This window comes from Vidua macroura, chromosome 6, assembly GCF_024509145.1.
Source record: "Vidua macroura isolate BioBank_ID:100142 chromosome 6, ASM2450914v1, whole genome shotgun sequence".
In the NCBI taxonomy this organism is placed as follows: domain Eukaryota; kingdom Metazoa; phylum Chordata; class Aves; order Passeriformes; family Viduidae; genus Vidua; species Vidua macroura.
Window position 1 is genome coordinate 37,376,891 of NC_071576.1, and position 23,379 is coordinate 37,400,269.

Sequence of the window (23,379 nt, forward strand, 5' to 3'; positions counted from 1 at the left end):
TGTCATCTTTATTCATATCTCCATGCCTATTGGTATCTCAAGGGAGGGTGTCAGAGGATGGAGCAGGGCCCTTCTTGATGGTGCCAAGAAACAGGACAAATAAAGAAGGGGTAGAAACTGATGCACAGGAAGTTCCACCTGCACATGAAGAACTTCTTTGTTGTACCTGTGACTGAGCACTGGAACAGGTTTTCCAGAGAGGTTGTGGAACCTCCCTCACTGGAGATATTCAAGAACCTGGATGCAATCCTGTGCCCTGTGCTCTATGATGACCCTGCTTGAGCAGGGAGGTTGGACCAGATGACCAACTGTGGTGCCTTCCAAAAATGACTTGTTCTGTAAAAAAAGCTGAAAGTTGACCAAACACTAAAATCAATAACCAACATTAAAATCAAATCTTCAGCAAGTTCCGACAGTTCTCTCATAGTTTCTAATAAAGCTTGGCACGTATTAGAAACAACCAGTCATGAATAATAAATTACAGCCATGTTCACAAAGCTTTATGCATCTGCTCTCCCAAAACACCTCCTGTCTCGGGCCCGGCCACGCTTCCGATAATGACAAGGCACAGCTCCTGCGTGGACATCAGTGCGTTTCTGCGTGTGCAGACTCGCTGTGGGATGCGGGTGGCCGGTGTTCGGACCCCGGATAACACCGGGGCAGCTGCCTCGGGCCGCACAAGCGCAGGCCGAGCTCGCCGGGCCGAGGCTCCGGGGCCGGGCCGGGCGGAAGTGACGGCGGCCGGGCGGAAGCGCCGCCGAGGAGAGCGGAAGTGCCGGCGGGAGCGGCGGTGCCGCGCAGGTGAGTGGCGGCCGAGCTGTGGCGGCGGCGGGGCCTCTCCTGCCCGCGGGAGCCCCGGGGCGGCGGCGGGGCAGGGCCGGCCTGGCCTCGCTCGGGGTAGCCAGCTGGGGCCCAGCACTTCGGCTTTACCCTGGTGTAAGGAGGAGCGCGGCTACGGGCGCCGCGCGGCCCCCGGTCCAGTGGCCGTGCCCGCCGTGCAGGGAGATGCTGCGGGATGTGTGCCGCTGAGTGCCTCACTCCCTCTCGCCTTCCCTCCCTCCCCCCATCAGAGAGGCCTTGCCAGGCCGAGTCTCCGTCGGCTGTTTTGAGACTTGATTCAGAGTAGTTTGTGAAAGTCCATGAGGGCTCTGAACGCGGTGGGAACGCTGGCACGCATCAGCTTTTCAGTGTGTTAATAGCAGTTTGTTGTTTTTCATTTTATTTTGCGCTGTTCTGGTTTCTGTTCATTGCAGACACTCTCAAGACAAACTGGGACAGCAGCGTTTCTGTTGGCAAGGTGCTGTGTGCATGCACACGGTGTGTGTGCGACAGGCAGTCACAGTTACTGAGTCTTTTGTGACCAGCATGAGATGTGGAGCCTCTTTGAAGAGAATTTCTTGCAGCTGTTGACACTTGTGTCTGGGGTTTTTAATCTGTGAGGAGTGTCTTTCCAGTGTCTGCCTTCTCTGTAGCAGGTAAAAGTGTCAAGAAGACTGTTGGCCATTATAGCATTGTGTGCAGAGAGCATTTTTGTGACAGAGCAGAGAATGTATATCACCATTTTGCAAAGGAGCCGATAATCCTAAGTGAGGCTTTCATTGCCTGCTGATCTCAAGTGGGGAAATGGTACTTTTCCACTGGCTACTGGGCTGCCCAGGAGAGACTTGAGATTTGACTCTCTGCTTCTCCTTTAAATTGTTACCACAGCCAACACGGTGTGAAGAAAGAGGTTGATTTGAGGCACTAATTGTGACAGGGGTACCTTGTATGCCTCTTTCGCCCAAATCTGATAAATTTATCAAAATAATGCAAAGCTGTAGAGTTGAGAATGGGTAAAAAGGCCTTCCCCAGGGTTCACAAATTATGGTAGCAGTCAGAGATAATTTTTTCGCTTCAACATAGATAAATTTTCTCTTGACTGTGTCTTTTGACATAGTAACATCATAGATGTTGCAAAAGTAACATCATAGATGTTACTGTCTGCCTTTACATGTTGGGCTCTGCTGCCGAGGAAGAAAAATGCACTGTAAATGCTGATGAACCAGAAGAAATTAAAAAGCCTACCAGTATTGGATTTTATGAAGTAAGATGATAGTGTGTCCGCACAGGAATCACAATGTAGTGGAGTGCAGAGATGCTCATAGTCCTTGGGCAGTTTTGATCCCTTACCTGTGTTCCTAGGACAGTACCTCAGTGTGTTGCTTACGCTGGCTGGCTGGCTGGTGGTCTCTCTGGGCAAACAGATGGTGTAAGTAGCCAGTTGCAAGGCTGGAGGTAACCAGGCTGCAGGATGCTGGGGTTAGTGTTGATCCTCAGCAGTTTGTTAGTTGTCCTGCCTGCTTTCTCTGAGCTCTGGCGGGTAGGGATGAGGACTCCTGACGGCCCAGGGAGTGTTGCTGATGTGCTGCAATGGCTTCCATGGGACATGGGAAAAGGTGCCCCGAGAAGAAAGCAAAGAGTTTTCCCTGCATTCATTGTGTCTGCAGGTCCCATGTGTATTGAAGCAAAGCCTTCTGAGGAAAGGATTCCTGGAAGAACATCCAACCTCATTAACAATGGCTGCATGGTTCTCTTCTTGTGCTGACAGTTTTCCAGCGAAACAAAGGCAGTTTGAAGACGTGCTGTATTTCTTGATTAAGTTTTGGTCGGCAGTTTGAAGACGTGCTGTATTTCTTGATTAATTTTTGGTAGGGAGAGACTTGGACAAGTTTATGTAGAGCTCTGTGTGGAGGAGGCTTCTTGCAGAAAGCTTAGCAGCACGGTTTGCTTCCAAGTGTGTGCTTTGTGCCTGTTAAAGCAGGCATCCGCCTCTTTTGGGTTTTGAAGCCTGTGATGACAGGGCAGGGAGCGCTTGGCTTGGGATGCGTGTTCTGCTCCTTATGGGTATCAAAGAGGGTCCAAGCAAGTGAAGTCTGGCTGTGGGAGCCCCATTGTGGCAGCAAGCTCCATAAATAAACAGTGAGTAGGTGTGTGCTTATGCTAGGAGTACAATGAAATGTATTTGCAAATAGTTTACTTGCTGCCTGTGAGAAATGGATTGCTGGTCCCAGGCTCTAGGAATCAGAGGTGGGGAGCAAGAGTCACCAATATTTTCATGCCTGGTAGATGAGAGGTGGAGTGGTTGCCTTCCTGGTGAGTTGTCATGTGCACAATCTAAAAAAGTCTGTATAAATCTCACCCTTGTTTTTCAACCCCAAATTGGCCTGGGCAGTGAATGGAGATGCTTGGAAATAGCACAGTAAGGGGCCAATAAGGGGCCAGTGAAAGAGAATGAGAACAGGAGGTCCACATCAGGAAGAAAGACATTTTTCACTTGGGAGATGTGAGTGAGAAGGAGAGCAAACAAGAGTCAGGGAGTGCATTGTGCAGCTTTGTTTGGACAGTCTCTTGCATCCTGCCAAGGATGTTAATGCTGGGAACTGGAGAAGGTGATATGCTGGAGTGGGAGGTTTATGTCATACTGTGCCTCTGAGATTCTTGGTTGGCATTGATAATTGAGCAACTCAAATTTGTTGTCTTGGACATGATGTTACTCTGACTTTGCAAATCCCAGGCCGTGTTGTTGGCATTCTGGCAGTGATGCACTTTTTGTCTGTCTTTTTGCTGGCTGGATACCATTCTGCTCCTAGCTGGCTGTCGCACCTTGTGCAGACTTGTCAAGTAGTCTTTTGTTCAACAATGAAGAACGGGGTTTCGTTCGTGTGGGAGTCCCGTTTAAGTGTGTTTGGATGATCCTGAATTAGGGGCTCTGTAGTGTGTGCAGAAACATAAGAAAAATTAGTAGTTTTCCTTTGCTTTCCCCATCCTATCTCCAGGAAATCCGGCTGTGTTACCCATTTTCCATGTATTCAAGTCCTATGTGAAAAGCACATGTGGCTGGGCTGCAAGAACAAGTAGGCAGGATGCTGTCGAGACCAAAGCCTGGGGAGTCCGAGGCAGACCTGCTGCGCTTTCAGAACCAGTTCCTGGCAGCCAGAGCTTCACCTGCAGTGAAGATTGTGAAGAAAGCAGACAAGAGGAAAGGGAAGGAACAGAGCACAGATGCTGAGAGACCCCCGCTACAGGACAGCAAAGATGTAGTCATGTTGGATGGTAAATTTGTTTGTTTCTTTGAATTACTAAGATTCTCTGTCTCTCAACCCAGTGTTGCTTTTCCCTTGCATTTGTGCCCTTCTTGCAGTATTATTTATTCCTTAGCCTTGGAAATTGGCTTGTCCAATGTTACTAGCATCCAGTAGAAGCACCTTTGCTGTCTTAGTCCACATTTATCAGGTGTCTGTGGTGCCTTGCCAGCAAGAGGTGTTTTCTGTAATTTGTACTGTTTGGACTCTCACTGCTTATTTTGCCAGTTATCCAGACTCAGTGTCTTTGAGATTTACCTCTCCTAGCAGCTCCAGTTTTCAGCCAGCAGATCTGGCTTGTTTTTGTTTTCTCTTTCAATAGTAGCTTTAACACTTTTGTCATGTGCTTCATCTCAGAAGCACAAGGTGCTTTTTTAAAAGCAGCAGTATAAATCTGTACTTCGTTCCAGGCAGAGGAAATACCATCTGTTTATAGCAGGTGGAAAGGAATTTGTTCATGATCATACAAATCCCTCACTTTTAATAGGTTGCAGCAGAAATGTGCTCTTTTATGCCTCAACACAACCTACAAGGACAATATTTGTTTCTGTATAGCCTTACTTCTTCCCTTAACTCTTGCAGTGAGATTTCAGTACCCTTTTCTGCTTATGGAGCTCTTTGGAAAGATTTTGTGCCAATACATAAATAGAATCTTCAAGAATGTTTCTCTCCACTACACACTTCAAGTTAGAGACAGGGGACTCTTAATCATCTTATTGCTTCCTTATCTTTATTTCTCATCAGAGGAATAAAAGGTGCTATTAGGAGGTGTTGGTCTGGTACCTGTTGCACAGTGGTTATACAGCAATAACTTGACTGCTTTTTTATTATTATTATTGCTTCCCCTCCTCAGGTTTTCCTGATTCTCTCCCAGCTCTAACTCCAGCTCCTCCAAAAAAGTCCAAGGTGAAAAGTGCTAGTGTCCACTTTGAGGATGAAGATCCAGAGGAAAGATTGGAGAGTCACGATCGACACATTACGGCAGTCTTCAGCAAAATCATTGTACGTCCGTCTTTTGTGTGATGATCTAGTGTTTGTTTATTTAAATACACTGAACTAAGCAGGGATGAAGGGCTCTGTGGCTGCTTTTTATTTCTACAATGTAATGAAGCAGCACTGTAGACCAGTGTCCTGGAGCACCTTGAAAGAAAAAAGCTCTTCGGGTGTATTTTTGCTCTCAGTTAAATACAGTTTCAGATCTGCCTTCCAGCCCTGATTGCCTACAGGTCACACTGATTGCATGTAGGCACGTGCTGTAGTGTGGATTTGGGTGAGTTTCTGGACTCTACTGGGGATGTTCTCCTTGCTTTGCACTGGCCTAGGTTTTTCTTTATCTGATTCTTTGAGTGACGTGTGGAGTTTGGCATCCCAGTCTTCTGGAAAATAGCCTCACTTTGTCTCTAAATAAGCACAAGGTATTCTGAGCCTGATGGCAATGTGAGCTGCAGAGCTGAGAGATTTTGAGCGTGCTCTCAGTTAAATGGTACAAACATGTCTGGCTGTTGCAATGGTTTTATAGGGTTTGAATTTTTTTCTTCAGGAACGAGACACAAGTGCAGTAGCAGTGACCATGCCAGTCCCCACGGGAGACCCATTCCCAAGGACATTTCACCGCTCTGAGATAAAAAGTGAGGTAAGGTTAGAAGCAGATGTTTTATGCTACCTTCATTAACAATTAAACTTTCTCCCATTAAATCCCAATGCTTAGTGGGGCTTGGTAGGGCTTAAAATAACCAACTTAGTATGCCGGAGATTATGAGCTAGCTCAACATATCTGTTGAGCATTGCCACCTGAGTGAAGGAGAGAGTTCTTCTACCAAGCTGCGATCAAGTAGCTACTCCATACCCTGCAGTTAAGTAACATTGGAATCTTCTTGGTTTAGCCTTCTTTGGCTAACTTCACTAAGGCGGATCAAATCTGCAGTGCTGTAATAGAATTGATCCTGTTCTGCTTGTTTTTCTCTGAGGAGCAATCTCTGTTAATTTGTCCACCAGGTTCTTATTGAAGTTGCAACTGATTTCTCCTGGCATAACATTTGAGTATGGTTGGTCAAGTTATCTTTTGCAGCTTTTTTGATTTTGACATAATTATTTTCTGAGGCTGTAAAACTGGAAGCCATGGTTGCTATAATCAGTTGTTGCTGTAGTAGGAAGGACTGCTAGCTGAGTGGGAGTCAGATGCTGGGAGTTGATATGTGATTGACAGCTGTGGTTGCTTTGAGGAGGTAGCTTATTTTGAAGGACAGCCTTTTTGAAAGACAAGAGTAATACTTTTTAAACTACCAGTTTTGTTTACCAGCTTGCACTCAAAGCAGCTACCAAATGTTCAGACTGCCTTTTAAACTTCTTCTCTGGACTGGGGACATGCAAGAGATTTTTTGCTTAGTCTTCTTGGGATTTCCTGTGCAACCCCTGTGCAGGGCTGTTGAGAGCCATGCCCTTCCATTACCTAGGCAAGCAACACAGTAATTTAGCCAGGATTATTTTAGCACTACTTGCCCAGTTCTTACTGTGTAAATCTCTTCACCCTGCTGCTCACTAATCACCTTATAAGAAGCCTGTTCCAAGCATGTGGTGAGCACAGTGAAGTACAGCTCCATTTATACTCAGAAATCCAAGGTATTCAGCTATGCAGAGCTTCCAAACAGCAGGAAAGCTGTAACTATTGTGTTTGGTGACATTTTAGATGTATTTTCCTTGCTTGAATTCACTTATAATTAATCATCTTCCTTCTCTAGGTGCCAAATCATCCATGTCTTTGTCTCTCTGTCATAGCAGTAAACTATGTGTTAAAAAAGAATCACACATGCACAGAAAAGGGCATGTGACTGCCAGCAGCCTCCCTGTGTCATGTCCCAAAGTCTGATCTGAGGGTGTTTTTAGGATCAGATCTATAAATTTGTTAGTGGCAGGTGTGCAGGGAGACTCTGGAGAGAAAAGTGAATATGTCGCTTCCCCGTTTGCAGGTGCAGCTGGGATCTGGAAAAAAAAGCATCTTTGCTCAGAAGATGGCAGCGAAAAGAGCTGCTGAAAAGGCAGCGACGACTCCCTCTGCTGCCGAGTTCGTGGAAGTAAGATCAGCTGCTCCGGATGCCTTGGATCCTGTGGGATCCATGGGAGAGACACTTCTCCCCAGCAGCAGGGATGGTAAGTGGAGGGGGTTCTTCTTATCCAGCTGACCATATTTACATAGCCTTAGTAACCATAATATCAGCGCACCGTATTTTTAAATTACGGTAGCATTGTTGTCCTCAGTTTAGGAATCTCAAGGTCAGTTGGAAAGTCTGTATTGTGGCAATGATTTGAAATGGTCTGAGATGCAAACTAAAAATTCTAAGGAGAAAGTTCTGAGATGCATTCTAAAAATTGGGTTAGCTTTCTCACTGGTTTCCTTTTTGCTTCACACAGGGAAGTAGCTTTATTTTTCAAGGTTCTTGTCCTCCTTTTCCTTTCTCTTTGTTATATGTGAAGTTTTTCTTGTTTCATCACTGATTTCCACAATTTTAGGAGGAGGGTGGTTCTGTGTTGAAAGCCTTTGAGACCACTGTGATGTGGGTTCTCACTCCTACTGAAATGTTTGAAAGCTCAGTTTTCTATCACCAGATCTGCTGCCATGAGACTGTGGCTTTGCTCCATAAGGTATGCTGTGAAGCAGTGCTGATGAGTCAGTGCCACCTCCAGCACTTACTTGTCTGACAGCAATGTGACAAGGAAAGATGAAGTCAGTTCAACTGTAACCAGCATCTCCAGGCTTTTTTTTATTTGTGTTGTCTGAGGCAGTCCAGTTTGCTTAGGACCATGCTGAGTCTGGGTTTTACACTGACATGCTGTTTTTTACATTGAAATTGAGGGCAGATGTCATTTGAAGATTATCACCATTTGGCTAAGGTTTGCGTCAGCCCTGCCCCCTCGTAGAGAATTGGTAAGAGAACTGCTGGTGTGCTGTGCTGTGTGTGCACAAATCCACCATCTAGGTCACTATACTGTGCTTACTGTATGTCCTATTATAATTGGATGTGTATAATTTTGTCTGAGAAAGCTGAAAGGGAAATAGAGCAGCCTTATAGCTGTCATCCTCTTAAACATGAATGCTTCTAAAATGTAATAACATGACAGAGAGATTACAAAATGGCTTGGCCTCTTCAGCCAGACTGTTGTGGCAGGATCACTAGAAGCAAGAGAAGAGGGGGAGCTTAATTTCTTGTAGTAGCAGTGTATTTGTCTGTTGCAACTCTTAGTTTAATTGCTGGTGGTGGGAAGCTTACTGAAGCTTTTGCCAGGTCACCTTGTCTTATCTCTTTCTGCTCAATATGCAAAATAACTGTGGCAATGACATCAAATCTTCTGGTGTTATGTTGAGAGTCATTGCTGCTGTTTAAACAGGGATTTGATGCTTTCAGGGCTGTTTGGTTTCAAGGGATAGTCCAAGTCAATATATGGAGCATATGAATAAAACATAAGCAGTAAAGTCGCAAAGTCAGGTCCTTGTATAGTGGGTTACAGGAGAGCTGGAGGGTCTCACACTGACCAAAGGAACATGTTACCTGGTGCTATGGTTAAATGAAATGAACATTTAAAATGGATTTAGATCAGGTGATAAAGGGGACTCAATTTTGTTTAGAATAGGAAGTTGCTGTAACTTCTAATATGTTTAACCCTTGAAGGTGAATACAGGACATTGTTAGAAGCAAACATGCCTGTGTTGAGAATTGATCCTGTATCACTCTGGAAGCTGGCTTACTTCATCTAATTTTCTGTCTTGCTCAGGAGATATTTACTAGGTCATGGTTCAGCTGACATACAAATGTGGGTTCAGGCATTCCTGGGCAGGGAAAGAATCTAGTATTCACTAGGTTGGAAGAATGTTCTGATGCATCAGTTGTGAAATATGCTGCAATTTACCTTTTTGTGCTGTTGCTTTGCATTAAAGAAATAATTCCTTTCCCCTGCCATCTTCCTCAAGCTCCCAAAAAAATAAGCTGGAAATTATGTCAACATGTTTGCTGTGACATGGGATAAAAGCACAAATGTTTTAGTTTTGTTTGAAACTAAACGAAACTTCTTTACTCCTATTGTAACTTTACTACCAAGGTAAAGAAAAAAAAAAAACAAAAGGAGAATTTATGCAAGCCTCTTAATGACAGACTTGAGATTTATTCATGATGCTGTAGACACAGATCACTAACTGCTTTCTCTGCTGCTTCTTATAGATAAAGATGATGACTTTTTGACCTCTCAGCATCCTTGTCTCATAACGGGAGAGGGTCTTGGAAGCCAAAAGAGTGAGCAGGAAGCTCAAGCTATTCACAAAGAGAACTTGGAGAAGCTGCGGTCCATGTCTGAGGAAGAGATCCTGCAGGAGCAGGCGAGGCTTCTGGCTCAGCTGGGTATGTGCTTCCCAGGGTTGGCTCTAGAGTTGAGGCAATTTATTGAATGTGTAGGTGTCCTGAAGTCTTAGTGAATTCATGGGTCAACAATGGGAAGTCAGAATTCCTGCTCATTCCATGTTTGGATAATCTTGCTTCCATTGCATGTCAGTAGCTTATGAGTAAGAACTAAGTGTGAAGAAATTAAAGAGTGTTTATTTTTCAGTGAGAGTTGGTTTGGCTTAAGTCTTTCTTGTCACTCCTCTGTTGTGGGTTAAGATGATCCTTGCACTTTATTGGCTTGCACTCTAAATAATATATGGTTGCACATAAATGTTTAAGGTCCTAAAATGTAATTTTTTGAAGCTGATAAGAAGCAGTGTCATAGCAATGCTGAGGTGAGAAAGAACCCTTGGTCTTCCCCTCCAAAATACCTAAAACTCAGACCAGAGCTGTTAGTACCCGGATAGGGAGAACATATGGGCATGTGGGAGATTTCAGTTCAAACCTATACTTGTAGAGCAGAAAAACTTGAAGTTAGCCTTGACTTTTAGAAAAAGTGTTTTAATTATCAGGCTTTTGGATATAGGCGTATTCTAGCAGGGGTGTGATCTCTGGTTTGGACCCTTGTCCACAGAGGTGTTCCGAGAATGCCTATCACTGGCAGCTGATGACAAGGTAGAGGAGAACACTGAATGTGGTGTGTTTGATAAGACTTCATGTGATCTGGGCCACTGCAACACTTGTTGGCATTAGTTTGATGAATTTTTTTGCTCAGGAAGAGCAGATGTACAGATGTAGGTGGCAGAGAAGGATTTTTAAAATTCTCATTATTTCAGGTCCTTTAGCATTGAATTTAGATGTGAGCTACATTTTAGATGCATAAGTCTCTTGTGGGTTCAGCTTAAAGATCATATCAATTATCTTGACTTCATTGCAAGCAACATGGGTATAACTGGAAAGGTGGCAAAGGAACTACACAAAATAATTGCAGCTAGATTGTTTAGGTACATCCTTCATTCAGATACCTGAGTATTTTATTTGGCTTCACTCCTTATAAAAATGGCACATGTGTGAAAAATACCCTGATTACATACTTGCTTCTTGCGAGTGATTTGTGACTTTTGCTCCTTGTCCCTACCACTCTATCCTTTGGGATATTAGTGAAGTGAATACTTAAAGAGTTTAAAAAGGATGGGATGTATTGTAAGTATTTTTGAACAAGATTTTCTGAAGCAATGTATTTTTTATATGCCTTGTAGATTACAATAGTAGATACTTTAGTCTTTTGAGGCCTTAAAGAAACTGGGAGTAATTTTGGAATTCCTAGAATATCTGTGTGATGAAATACTCCTAAACTAAATTGCTGACTTACAGATGGATTTAGGAACTGGACAGACACAGAACTGTGAATTAGGGAGACTTTTTCTCCATATTCGGGAGTGTGAACAATTTGTGCATGTTAAATGCTGTCCAGTCCCTGAATTAACTTCTTAGTTATGAAGCAGATGATACTCTGTGGTGTGAAGTATGAGAATGAGTACATAGTTCTGTAAGAAGTAGGCTTATTTCTGACATACTGTGCACAGATTGACATTCAGTGACTTTTTTGTCACTGTGTGAAATGATGAAATAATGAATACAGTCTTTCCTTTCTGTGTACAGTGAAGTTTAAGAAAGTGAGAGCTCTTGCCTGCATTCAGAAAAAAATGGGAATACTTTAATGAGACTGGGCTGAATGCCTGTCCTTCACCAAGGACGGTTTAAACTGCATCATTGAGGAGAGCATGCAGCAATCATGAGTGTGGGATAGATGTTTCAGAATCATGGGAATAATTTTTCAGATGACTTACTTCAGGTACAGAGCATTTCTCAACTGCTTATCCTTTGTCCTCCAAAGAATAAATAACCACTATAGGTGTTATGTTCTACTTTGTATATCTCTGACACTGATTACTGGAGTATTTCTGTACCTCATTGAGGCACAATGCACAATCTCTCACTGTTCACCTCTGGCATAAGCATCCCAACACCATCTTCTAGAGAAGAGTGTTCAGAGACAGTGCATTCCATCCAAAATGATGTGGGATATATGTAGCAGATCTGAAAGTAAAATGATGATCTTGGAGCCATATGAACATAATCTATCCTTCAAAACACATCTACCTCCCAAATATTTATCTTCAAAGCATGAAGAGAATGGCTGTGTCCTTTTTTTTTGGGTATTGTCAGACAATAATTGTAATGGGGAATCAGTTCAGGACAAACAAAGATCACCTTGTAACATAATATCTGAGCTGTGACTTGCAGTTCTACTGCAATTCAATAAAGATCAGGTAATTATTTTTGTGGGGTCTGTTGTGTGTATTCTTCTAGTTTTCAGATTGATGCCTCTGAGTAGTCCACAGGCAGGGACCACAGACCAGAATTCTCTCCACAATTAATAGTCATGTTTAGATGTCTCATTTGAGTGGCAGTGAGGGGAAAAGAAGCAATTATCTTTATTTGTAAGCTGGGAAAATATTTTTTTTTGTGGTTGCTTTACCCTGAAAGACATTTGTCAGTTCTTTCTCTGGCATCTCCTCACCAGTCAGTTACTCCCACCTTATGTGTCTAAGAGGTCATAAAGCAGTGGAGTGCCTCAGTTTGAAGAGAAGTGCCAGCTGGTAAGAGAAAGAGGACATGTAGAAAAGACTGAAACATAAATAGCAGGAGCTATAGGCATATGAAGTATTTTGAGACTTTCTGTCACATCTCTGTCTGTCTCTTTATCAATACTTGCAGATCCCAGTTTAGTTGCTTTCTTGAAATCACGACATGGTAACAATGAAGGCTCGAAAAAGGAATTAAAAATGGAACTGAACAGACCGGAGGAGTTTGTGGAATCTCTGCCTGTGGCTCAGCATGGTGTAAAATCATCTCTTTCCATGCAGGAGTCAGGTCTAGAAGAACATGAAAGGAAGGAAGAAAGTATGAAGGTAGAAATCATGGGTAAGAAACAACGTGCAAATTGTTAATTTTCTGAACAGAAATATAAGATTTGTATGGTGTTTACATCAATCTACTTTGTAGTGATCCAAATCTGAATTTTATCATTATATTAAAAAAATATGTATTTTGGGTTCAAAAAAGGCATCTCTAGATGGGCTCCACAGATTAGAAAGGTGGCACAGTATGTAATGGAAGTGACCTGTTCATTGGGAGGTCTTGCTTTTTGAAATTTGTTCTAAGGCCTCTGAAGGGAAAATGTGTGTATAACTAGGCATCATTGCTCTTCTGCTCAGTCATGTGAACAAGGAAACAGAGAGTGTAGTAGTGAGATTCAGGTGGTGCCTGAATAATTTCTTTTAACTGGTACTGGCTGGGGACAAAAGGGTGTTGGGTAGGTAAGGGTTAATGATTTGTTCACAGGATAGCACAGAAGTGACAATCACTCTCACTTCAGGGAAATTGCTCATATAGAGCATGTTGTCTTAGTGTGACACTGCTCCTGGTGGCCCCACTCTGTGTCTTGTATCTCAGAAGGCACGCAGTGATTTTCACAGGATAGGGTTCTTTTCTTTGTGCTTTGGATGCAGGGAGAAATATTAAGGTGTAGATTGTTCTGCTTTTTGTGGAGTGCTACAGAGCTATTTCCTCTTATGACAGAACCCTTTAATGCTCAATATGTACCTGTATGAGGAGAAAGCTGCTTTATCTCCAGTAGCTAGAGCAACCCCATATATTCTCATGGCAGAGAAAGGAAGAGTTTTCCATTTAGGCTTCTGCTCTTATTGTTGCTTTCCTCACTGCATTTTTTCTTTAGCAATTTCATTTTCTCTGTTGTGATTTTTAAGCTCCCGTTGTCATTTTCCCCACACTTTTGTTCCTAACATACTTATCCCACAATTTAATGTCAATTTTTGCCTTTCTCCATCTCTTGATCCTCTCTTCTAATGCATCCTTTGTGTTCCAGTGTAACCTGCAGTGTGATTAAAGAAGTCTCTGAATCACTTTGGGATTTCAGCTTGATGTTTGCAAGAGATAGCAAGCATTTACCATTTTCTTGCTGAGAGGGATGAGTCTGTCAGTGTATATATGTGTGTACCTGTGCAGGAGAAGTAAAGCTCAGCCTCTTTTTGAGTAAGACACTTCACTGAACAGTCCTTTTGCAGTTTCTCCCCAAGTTTTACTTTTCCACAAATCCATCTTAATCAGAGGGACTATTTATAGTTCTGTTTAGTCCCAGAACAACTGAGTGCACAAGTAGCACCAGGTCAAGTGACATCTTTTCATCTCCTGGGAGCAATAGAAGCATGTTGTTCAGCCTGTAATGGTAATAATAGTAATGCTCTTGGGAATAGCTGAGTGTTTAAAATGTTATGTGCCTCCTATAGAAGACAGCACAAAAAAAAAGAAAGATGAGTTTTTCCAGAATATTTGGAACAACAAAAGGTGAGCTGAAACACAGTTAAAAAAGCAAGGGAAGCCTTTCCAGTTAAATTCCAGTAAAATTACCTTCGTTTATGCCTGTAGCCCATCTTGGCCAATAGGAGATGTAAAAATTAATTTGACGTTAGCACTTATTGTTGGAATTTTAGCATCTGTTTATATTTAGAAGTAAATGCATCATGAATAGCCCGGCAGAAATGGTCACACTGAATTTCTGGTGATGACGCAGAGCAATAAGATTGCTCAAAAGTCAAACCTCCCTCTAATGACATAATAGGTTACTGTTTATTAGAAACAAAATGGTGAAACCTTTATCCAGCAACTTGTAACCTTATCAAATGGAAAAGTTAATTCTGTTACTGAGAGAAAACGGGAAGCAAAGCAAAAAGTAAAGGGGTTGACTGGTAGCCTTTAATGTAACCCAAGTCTGAAAAAGTTCAGTGCAAATGTTATGTTCACATTGCCAGCTTGTGCTTCTGTAAAGGGATTTCTCAGTAACACTCTGCTAATGCCTTGAAATATATATCCATCTTTTCTTGTTGACAAGATCATTGTACTAAGGGCTTCTAGTAACATGCATAATCTTATTCATAAAATGATTAGCTCAACCCTGTCAATTTAGTGATTAATAGAGAAAACATTTTCTTAAATTGCAAATGTCGATATATTTTGTTTTTCTGCTGATTTTATTTCCTCTCATGTTGCATCTACCACCCACAAACATTCCGCTTTCGTACATTTCAGATGCTTTTTCCTTCACTTCAATTAAAATGCATGCTGAGCCTTTGGCTGAAATTCTGCAGAACAGCTTTCTGGCTGAGCAAGATAACTCTGTGCTTGGTTCCTTGCCTGATTCAATACCACATTGATCATTAAGGGTGCAGCTTCATTCTGGAGAGGACGAGTGCCCTTCTTGAAAGTTTATCTGCTAATTGGAAGAAAGTAAAAGGTTAGGTTTCAGGCCAGTTATCAGCAGGAAAAGATCTGATGAAAGAAGAGCATCTCTGTGGGACTCATTGTTCCTTGCAAGAGAAGATCAGAGTGCTAGGATTAATAGCTGCAATGCAGATGAGTTCTGGGCTGCTCCAGCAGGAGTGATGCTAATGTTTTCCATGCCCTTAAACTGCCCGTTACTGTCCTTACATGTGCTTTCTTTTGAGATAGCAAAGATTTCTTAGCTCCTCTCTTCTTATTCTGGTTTGGGGTGGTATCCTAGTAGCAAAGCCTTACCTTTCCTGGTTATATCTCTCTGGTCTCTTCACTTGTGATATTCTTCCATGTGCTGATGTGTCTCTTTCCTTGGGGAACTGTTGTGATGTCAGGCACAAATGTCTTGTTTCTCAAATTCTTGTAGTCAAAGCTCTTTATAAAGTTAAATAAGTAATTTCTTCCTTTAGTATTTGCACCTTTGAAATTCTTTTTCAACTGTCCAGTTTCCCCACTGAGCTGTCTCTAGAAAGCTGTGCAAATTTTCAGCCATTTTGATCCCAAGCTTCCCAAGCTGATCACTTCAAGCCTTTAGGGAGGGATACTGAAGGGCAGCACCACAAATGCAACCAAAGCACAAATATTGGGCTACCTTCAGTTTATCTAGGCTAAAATTTTACTGGGTTCCAATAATTTGCTGGGACTCTGCTTTAATACTTTTCAATTTCATGCCCCCCGTAACACTCTTTTCCTTGGATGATACTAATTTGTTTTCTCAAAAGTAGGGCTGATAGTATTTTTTCAGCACTGGTTCTGATAATTTTGCCTTACTTGTGTCCTGACTTCTGTTCAACTTCTCCTAAATTAGCATTGTCTGAATTTCATTACAGTGCTGTTTACTTCCTCTTCTTGCTCTCATGAAATATGAAAATAGCTTTAATCCTTCGATATTTATGCATCAGACAACAGTCAGTTTGAAAACTGTTTTCTTTTTATTTTGCATAATCTTATATTTGATACAGTCTTTAAGCTGAGTAGCTTGGCAAAGAAGGAATAGTATTTCCTTCATCACTGCCTTGGAAGGTAAGACTGACATTTCTTTCTCCCCACACAAAGATGATGATCTGCCTGTGAAGCCCAGGAAGGAGTGGATTCACATGGACAATGTAGAGTTTGAGAAGCTGGAATGGATGAAAGATTTGCCCTCACCTCGGCAGAAGAAAACCAAAAAGGTTTGAAAGCAGAAACTGATACTTTGCATGTTTGTGTCTGGATCATGCTTCTCAGTAACAGTTTCAAAGGCTTCAAAAATGAGTCCTCTGGCTGCTCAGTCTGTGGAATTTCATCAGGTTTCAAAGATTCCACATTTTCTTTCAGAGGATGGGATGATACAGGATCAGTTCAGTCTGTAGCACTCAGGAGAGCTAGGAAGTGAGAGTCTAGCCATTGTGATCTGGGATGAAACAGGTGTAAAACTGAGAAAAAAGGAAAGATAGGAATATATTTTTAAAAAAGAATTTGGTGCCTGAGGAGTTTTTGAACTGTTATCTTCCAGCAGGTGATGTAAAAAGTGTTATTTTTAGAAATGAATTGAGTGGACAGTGATAAAAATAATAGTTTTCTTCCGCTACCCTTTTGCTATAGGGAATGCAAGCTCGATTCAGTTTAAAGGGAGAATTGATTCCTGCAGATGCTGATTTGCCAACACATCTAGGCTTGCACCACCATGGAGAAGAGGCAGAGGTAGGTGGGTGTAATATAATAGAAAAGGTACACACATTTCTGTTTTCTGTGTTTAATTTGGTAGATTCCTTTTGTATCAAGCTTTTTAGTGACAAAAAAACCCTTTAAAAAGTGCAGTAATTTTTCTTTAGAAACAAACTCCTGAAGACAAGTTGTGTCTGCATGCATGAACTGCATTACTTCCAGAAAACTGTTGATGCTTTTTCTCTTTAATGCTGTTAAAATTCTTTGGTGTTGGAAAAAGGTGCACATACTTCCTTTGCTTAAAAAGTTGAATTTTCTCCTGTGACATGTAAGATTAGAACCTATTCTGCAATTGCCACGAAGCAGCAAATAACATTGGCTTGCAATTTATCTTCTGTTATGCAGTATGTTATAGGTAATCTTATTTTAAGGGGCCTGGTTTTAGTTGTAGCTGAGGGTATTATTTGGTTTCTTTGTTTTGTTTCCCCCTGCCATTTAGAGAGCTGGTTATTCTCTGCAAGAGCTCTTTCATCTGTCTCGAAGCCAAGTTACGCAACAGAGGACACTGGCTCTACAGGTCTTAGGTCGTATTGTTCAAAGGGTAAGTCACTTCAAGGAATTTCTCCCCATAACTTAAGTTTCTGGTGGATCAGGGCTCAGATTCTCTGGTACTAGTTGTTTGTTTTCTGCTGTTCAGTGAAGATGAGCAAAGTCACCAACAGGGCATTCTGTTCCACTGAGGATCCTTACTGTTAGATAAGTGTTGGGATGTGACAAACTGAGAAGCAGGTTTCTCTGGATAGTTCCAGAGTATTGTTCTCCCAACAGGTTTTCAGGTGCTGTTCAGCAGCAGTGGTGCAATTTCAGTTCTCTTGTTAATTTGGATGCACGTTGATTTTTAAAAATGTTATTTTTGTGACAAACCTATTCTTGGCATTGACCCTTTCACTCCTGTTGTCTGAGCCAGCTTCATGATGTGCATTTTCTGTAGGAGGTGAGAAAGAGCCAAGCCTACTCATAGAGCAATGTGCCAAGAGGAAAAAGCAAAATGAATACTTCTGTGCATATTTCTACCTAACTTCTGGGGGAAGTGCTGACATTCCCCCTAATGGCACTGGAACAAAGAAGAAACATGGTGGTTTTGAGAAGGGTGGTGGGGCGGAACAGGATGAAGTCAAAAGATGATTGCATACTTTAGAAAGAAGGGTTTCTTGCACTAAGGAACTACAGTTGTGTTCTTCTGTAGAATGAATTGAGGATAAAATATAGGAAGAATAACCTCCACACAGTTTAGCAGCTTTACAGTAGAAGTGGAAAGAGGCAAAGATGTAAAATGTTGAGATGTGAGAGCCCAGAGATGTATCCAGCTGAGATGACACAGCCTTAACCCTGGCTCTGTCTGGCACTTTCCAGGCCAGGGCTGGAGAGTTTGCTTCCTCGTTGAAGGGCAGTGTTCTGCGTCTGCTGCTTGATGCTGGCTTTCTCTTCTTGCTCCGCTTCTCGCTGGATGACACAGTGGAAAATGTCATGGCAGCATCTGTTGGTGCTCTCCACGCTCTGCTGGTGTCACTTGATGATGAGGTAAGATAATCATTCAGAACCTGGATTTGATTTCATGCTGACCTGTTTATAAGGATCAGAATGAGAAGACATGGTAAATAGCTTGAACAAAGGTTTACTGGACATGTTAGCTTAATGGTGAATAGAATGTAATTGCTGTGCTTTGGGACAGATGATGGAGTGTGTTATCCCAGTTTGAGAGATTCAGGTATCTTTTTTCCTCACTCTTTGAATTACCTCTGCCCTATGATTAAATTCAGTGCACGCTGCTGAGTTTCTTCTTTTTATATCTTTGCAATCTAGGCCACTACTAATGTATATGTAGAATTTATTTTTTTAATATGTTCTCTTAGGTTGTTTTCTTATTCCATAGTTTTTCTGCTTCTTAACAGATTAAATATTCTCTGTGCTTTCCTTTATGCCTCGTAATAATGCTGTTTTGTTTTTCTCTCAATGACCATTTTCTGCTGTTCCCATGTGTTTTTGTAACACTGCTACATACCTAATTTTGCCTGTTCATGTGTTTATTTTCTCACTGGTGCTTTTTCACCTGTTAGAAGGTTGACTTTAAAAGATTTTCAAGGCTACTAGACAGCCTAGAGCAGCCAGATTAAGATGTACTCCTGGCTGGATAGAAACAGTCTGATATAGACTGTCTTCCAAGTACTTTCCTTGAGAGCTACTTTTCTGTTTGACTGCAAAGGGGCTGGTGATAGAAGAGCTGGAGTAGAAGTACCCTGCAACTTCTACCAGGCCTGTAGAGCTATCCCTAGTGGGAAGGAGGAGAAATGACAGAGTAGGTAGCTTTCTCCATATCTTGCTACTACTTTTCTATCTATGAGCCTAATGGAGTTCTGCTACACGAGTGCTGCCCACCCATCGTAGGTAGTTAGTACTGTGAATCAGTTTCTTAATGTACTTTTTCTCTCCTCTGGTGTTACTCTGGTTTATAAGTGTCTGCAGTGCTCTGATTTTTCAGATCAAAGCTTGTGGTGAGATGTCTTGTGTAAGTGGGGATTGCTGACTCTTGCTGCCAGAGGCAGCCCTGTGAATGCTGTGTCAGTATATTTTCTGACACAGAGAGTCCTTCCTAGAGTCTTGTGTTGCTGAATTTCAAAAGATCTCTGAGAAAGGGACAGGGTTGGAAGCGTGGCCTTCTGCTCCAGGATTTGTAAGACAAATAGGATTTATCCACACCATAAACACATAAGATCAGCACACATAAAAATCGTGCTGTCTGAAGGTTTTGTTCATCCTTCAATGGCTATGGGAAAGAAGCAACTTTCTTTTTGTTTCCTTTAATGACCCAGCTACCTCATCTTAAGGCTTTTCCTTCTCTTGGTTGAAGGAAGACTATAGTCCTGAACTCTGTATTCCAGATGGACTCATGGCTTCATCCCCTCAAGTCAGGCCTCTTCTGACTGTGCCATTCACTCACCATCTTTAGTTCATATTGCATTGGGGATTTTTTTTTGTCTGATAATAGCTTGTGCTTCCTTGGTACTTGGCAATTGGAGTCTGCCACTACTTTTCTATCTAATGTGGTGTTCGTTTCTGATTGTGGGTGCAGGAAATAGAAAATTATAGCAGTTATTAAGCAGTACAAGCATTTGATTTGGCTGTCTTTCATATTCTAAAACATTTTGGGAGAAGTAGGTCTCTTATGGGAGCAATCCCCTCTCTGAAAAATTGGAACTATTACCCTAGTTGGGCTGTTACCCTAGAACTTGAGAGTACCTGACACTGTCATCAGCTGTGAACAAAAAAAGAGGTTTTTCTATTTGCTTAAGCTGAGGGATGTTCAAGCAAAAGTGAAGCAAACATGAACAAATAGACTAAGCAGTCTTTATCATATCAATTGCATGATCTTTCTGTGTTATTTGTGACCTAAATTCCACACGGGTCCAAAAATAGGAAGCCAATAAATACCAAATTTCCATTTAATGCCTAGAGCCTTGGTAGTTGTTTTATTTATTTATTTACTTATTTATAATCCTAATTTTTTTCCAGTTAAACTGAATTTCTGTTAGCTGTGTAGTAAATTTAATTCACATCACAGTAATTCTTTTTCAGGGTTTTTCCAAATCTGTGTGTGTGTAAGGTCAAAATAATTTCCCTGAAAAAGCATTGAATTCTACTTGTATATGTTTAGAATAGCTTTTATTGTCTTCACGTTTTCTTGGGATTATATAGGAATCAATAAAGCATTCCATATTCAAAAGCATCCCCAAAAAGTTTTTGTCTTTGTCCTTTTGTCTTTCTTTATAAGAATTTTATTCTATATGCTTTAACACTCCTTATAGAAATATCTCGATTGGACTTTCTCATGGTACCAAGGGATGGCTGCATTCCCCTTTGTCCCTAACAATGAGGAGGAAGAAGAGGAGGAAGAGGAAGAGTTAAATGGAACAGAGAAATCTCAAAATAAAAAATTAAAGGATGAAAACAAGCCAGACCCAGATGTGGCCCGATACGATGTTGTAAAGGTAGGCACAGAGTTAGACCCAGAATATTTTTAGGAAAATAGGCTCAGCACAGTGCTGTATGTGCTGTTGAAACATCCACCCTCCTGTGCATGCTGGACAAGAACATTCTGAACAAGAATTAGAACTCTTTCCTGGCTGTTGGTTGTTGTGTTTCTGTCATATATTACCAGGAGGATAATTTTATTGGTCTCTAAAAATGTTGAGATTTGACTTGTGTCATTTCAGTATTATTAATATATCTTAACTTCTTCTAGGGAATTCAACAACAAACATGCTGATGACCAGATAAGATGTCCTGAAAGACTGCATACAGTCATGACTTTCAGGCTTACATACTTGAATTAAAAATGAAAAGGTTCCAGCAATTATTAAAATGTCTATATGCACTTTTTAGAAGTTAGACAAGAATATTACAGCTAGATAGTTCAGAACTAGTAGATTTGTACAGTGATACTCTTTTTTTATTTGTCATAATGTGGCTGTTCTGTTTACCATTTCCCCAGATGTCATGTTTGCATTTCTCAGATTAAGATTTTTACAGTGTTCAGAATGAATTCTTCCCACATTTTAAACCTAATCCTGTATTTTTCATAGGAGATGTAAAAATAGCAAACTTTATTATCTCAAACTCAGCCTTGGTGGAGCCAATGCACCCCTCTTGCCTGCTGCAATCATTAAAACCTGTGATCACATCACTTAATCCTTGAGCTTGTATTTGAACAGCACTTGGTCTAAAAGCATCATTGGGTGCATGAATTACTGTACTTGGGCATTTGATCTTGTTTAGAGGCTTCATGATTTCAGATGTGTTCTGCTAGGTGTGTGGCACTGTTTAAAAAATGTAACAAAAGAGTGGTAGATAGGAGATCAGTTTCTGATTCTGTAAACTGTGTCATGGTTCAGAGTAATTCAGCTTGTTCTGAGTGGCCTGAACTTAGAAGGTATTTGGGATCAAATTCCCCTCTGTTCCCATTGTTGTGCAGTTCCATTTCATGCTTGCTTATTGGCTGTTACAACCCAATTGTTCCACACAGTTGGAAAAGGAGTATTTAAACAGCTGCTGAACTTGGTCAGGCCTAGAGCTACAACTTGCTTGGCTGCAAATTTTTAGAAGTATCAGTAATATGAATGCAGGTATTATGGATTTGCCTTTTCCCAGAATCGGGAATGCATCACACAGTTACATAAATTGCTGATTTGTTTCCTGGCACTCTGGCACTGCACTGATCATTTAAAAAAAAGAAATCACATCATCCCTATGCATCTCTTTTCTTACTTCAAAATAGGAATTTATGTCTGTTCTCTGTTTCTGTTAACTTTCTCTGATGTGATAAGTACTCTCGGAGTGCTACATTAGCTGAAGGTGGTGTCTAGCCAAAATTATTCAAGGACCACAAGAACCTTTTTCACCAGCAGTAGGTTTTAATGGTCTTTTATAGGGAAGGTTATTTCCCTGTCACTTAGAGTTTTATACTCTGGGAAACACAAGTATCTAAACCCCTTCAGTGGTCTGATTCAGAACAGAACTAAAGTTGTTTCTGCTCTGTTCAGATAATTCTTGCTCATTTGCCAGCATATTTGCAAATACACAGAAACTTATTTGTTTCATGACTGCCAATTTTAAAACAGTCAAAACAGTCTCTGAAGAAGATGTAATCTCCTTTTGGCTTTCAGCGAATGAAGTACAGAAAGCACTTGTTTAGATCCTAACAGATTTATTCTTTTCTTTTTTTTTTTTTTTTTTAACACCTTTCAGGGACTTTTGAAGACAAGGATCCAGCACCGGCTAAGGTACATCCTAGAGGTGGTGCGACCTGTTCCATCAGTAGTCCTGGATATACTGCACATCCTCACCCATATAGCAAGGCACTCCTCGGAAGCATGCAGCCAGGTAAATCTCCCATTGTATAAGAGCTTGGGAACGATAGAGAAAGGTTTGGAAAGGGAAGAAAGATTAGGTGAAGTTATGGCAAGGAGATCAGACAAACTTATCTGTTTTGCACGTCTTCTGCATGTCTGCATGACTGCACACCTTTAGTTATTTGTGCTCCCTGCTATTTCTCTGCAGCTGCTTGACTGTCCTCGACTGATTGAGACCATTGTCAGGGAATTTCTCCCTACTCAGTGGGATCCCAAAGTGGCTGAACCAGGGTTTTTACTTACCAGTCTCCATGGAGTTGCTTGTGCCAGTGCTATGAAGTTCATCAGGGTGTTGGCATCTGGAGGCCGAAATGCAACAGCCAGGCTGGTGAGTGGTTACTGGAAGAGCTTTTCTGATTGCACAGGCCTTGGTTCTCTATGCCTTACTCCCTAAATAAAGACAGAAAGCTAACTGGAGGTGACTGTGAGCTGAAGCTGAAGAAAACAGGGTGAGGAAGGTGCATTAGTGTGTTTTGAAGGAATTGTTGACAGCGTCATAATAATGATGCTTCTCCTGCATAATGGTAGATGAGCTGTCTCATGTTTTACTCTGCTTTTTTATGGTTTGTGTAATGCACTCATGTGAAAGTCGCAGAGCCCAGCAGGGTGATACTGACCAGGAACAGATGTTTAGAGCATGCATTGATGTGTGATGCTCTCTACACTCCCATGTTTCAGTGATAGGCAGCGTAAGACTGTGTAAACCAGAGACATAATCACTATCCTTGTGTTTTACAACCCTGGTTGAACTTTTCTGCCATTAATTTGTCTTAATAACTGTGATAATTCATCGGTGTTTTCAATTCCTCTTAACTTCTGGACAAGTTTTCCACTTCAGAGATAATTGCATTCCCTCATGTA

The 23,379-nt window shown here is 41.5% G+C and overlaps 1 protein-coding gene across 4 annotated transcripts in view; it reads left to right on the forward strand.

The window, feature by feature from the left end:
• The first annotated feature begins 766 nt into the window (after window positions 1–766).
• RPAP1 (RNA polymerase II associated protein 1) overlaps window positions 767–23,379 on the forward strand; it is a 40,970-nt gene continuing 18,357 nt past the window's right edge. For 2 of the 4 annotated variants that reach the window (XM_053979703.1, XM_053979704.1), the window contains exons 1-14: window positions 767–801; window positions 3,816–4,092; window positions 4,975–5,123; window positions 5,662–5,754; window positions 7,088–7,268; window positions 9,332–9,508; window positions 12,272–12,478; window positions 15,962–16,077; window positions 16,490–16,588; window positions 17,052–17,153; window positions 17,966–18,133; window positions 20,416–20,598; window positions 22,355–22,489; window positions 22,667–22,846. In XM_053979703.1, coding sequence (XP_053835678.1) covers window positions 3,903–4,092; window positions 4,975–5,123; window positions 5,662–5,754; window positions 7,088–7,268; window positions 9,332–9,508; window positions 12,272–12,478; window positions 15,962–16,077; window positions 16,490–16,588; window positions 17,052–17,153; window positions 17,966–18,133; window positions 20,416–20,598; window positions 22,355–22,489; window positions 22,667–22,846 — 1,980 coding nt within the window. In that variant the 5' untranslated portion in view covers window positions 767–801; window positions 3,816–3,902. Of the gene's footprint in view, window positions 802–1,126; window positions 1,476–3,815; window positions 4,093–4,974; window positions 5,124–5,661; window positions 5,755–7,087; window positions 7,269–9,331; window positions 9,509–12,271; window positions 12,479–15,961; window positions 16,078–16,489; window positions 16,589–17,051; window positions 17,154–17,965; window positions 18,134–20,415; window positions 20,599–22,354; window positions 22,490–22,666; window positions 22,847–23,379 lie in introns of those variants that run through there. The other 2 variants (XM_053979700.1, XM_053979701.1) reach the window with 2 other exon arrangements.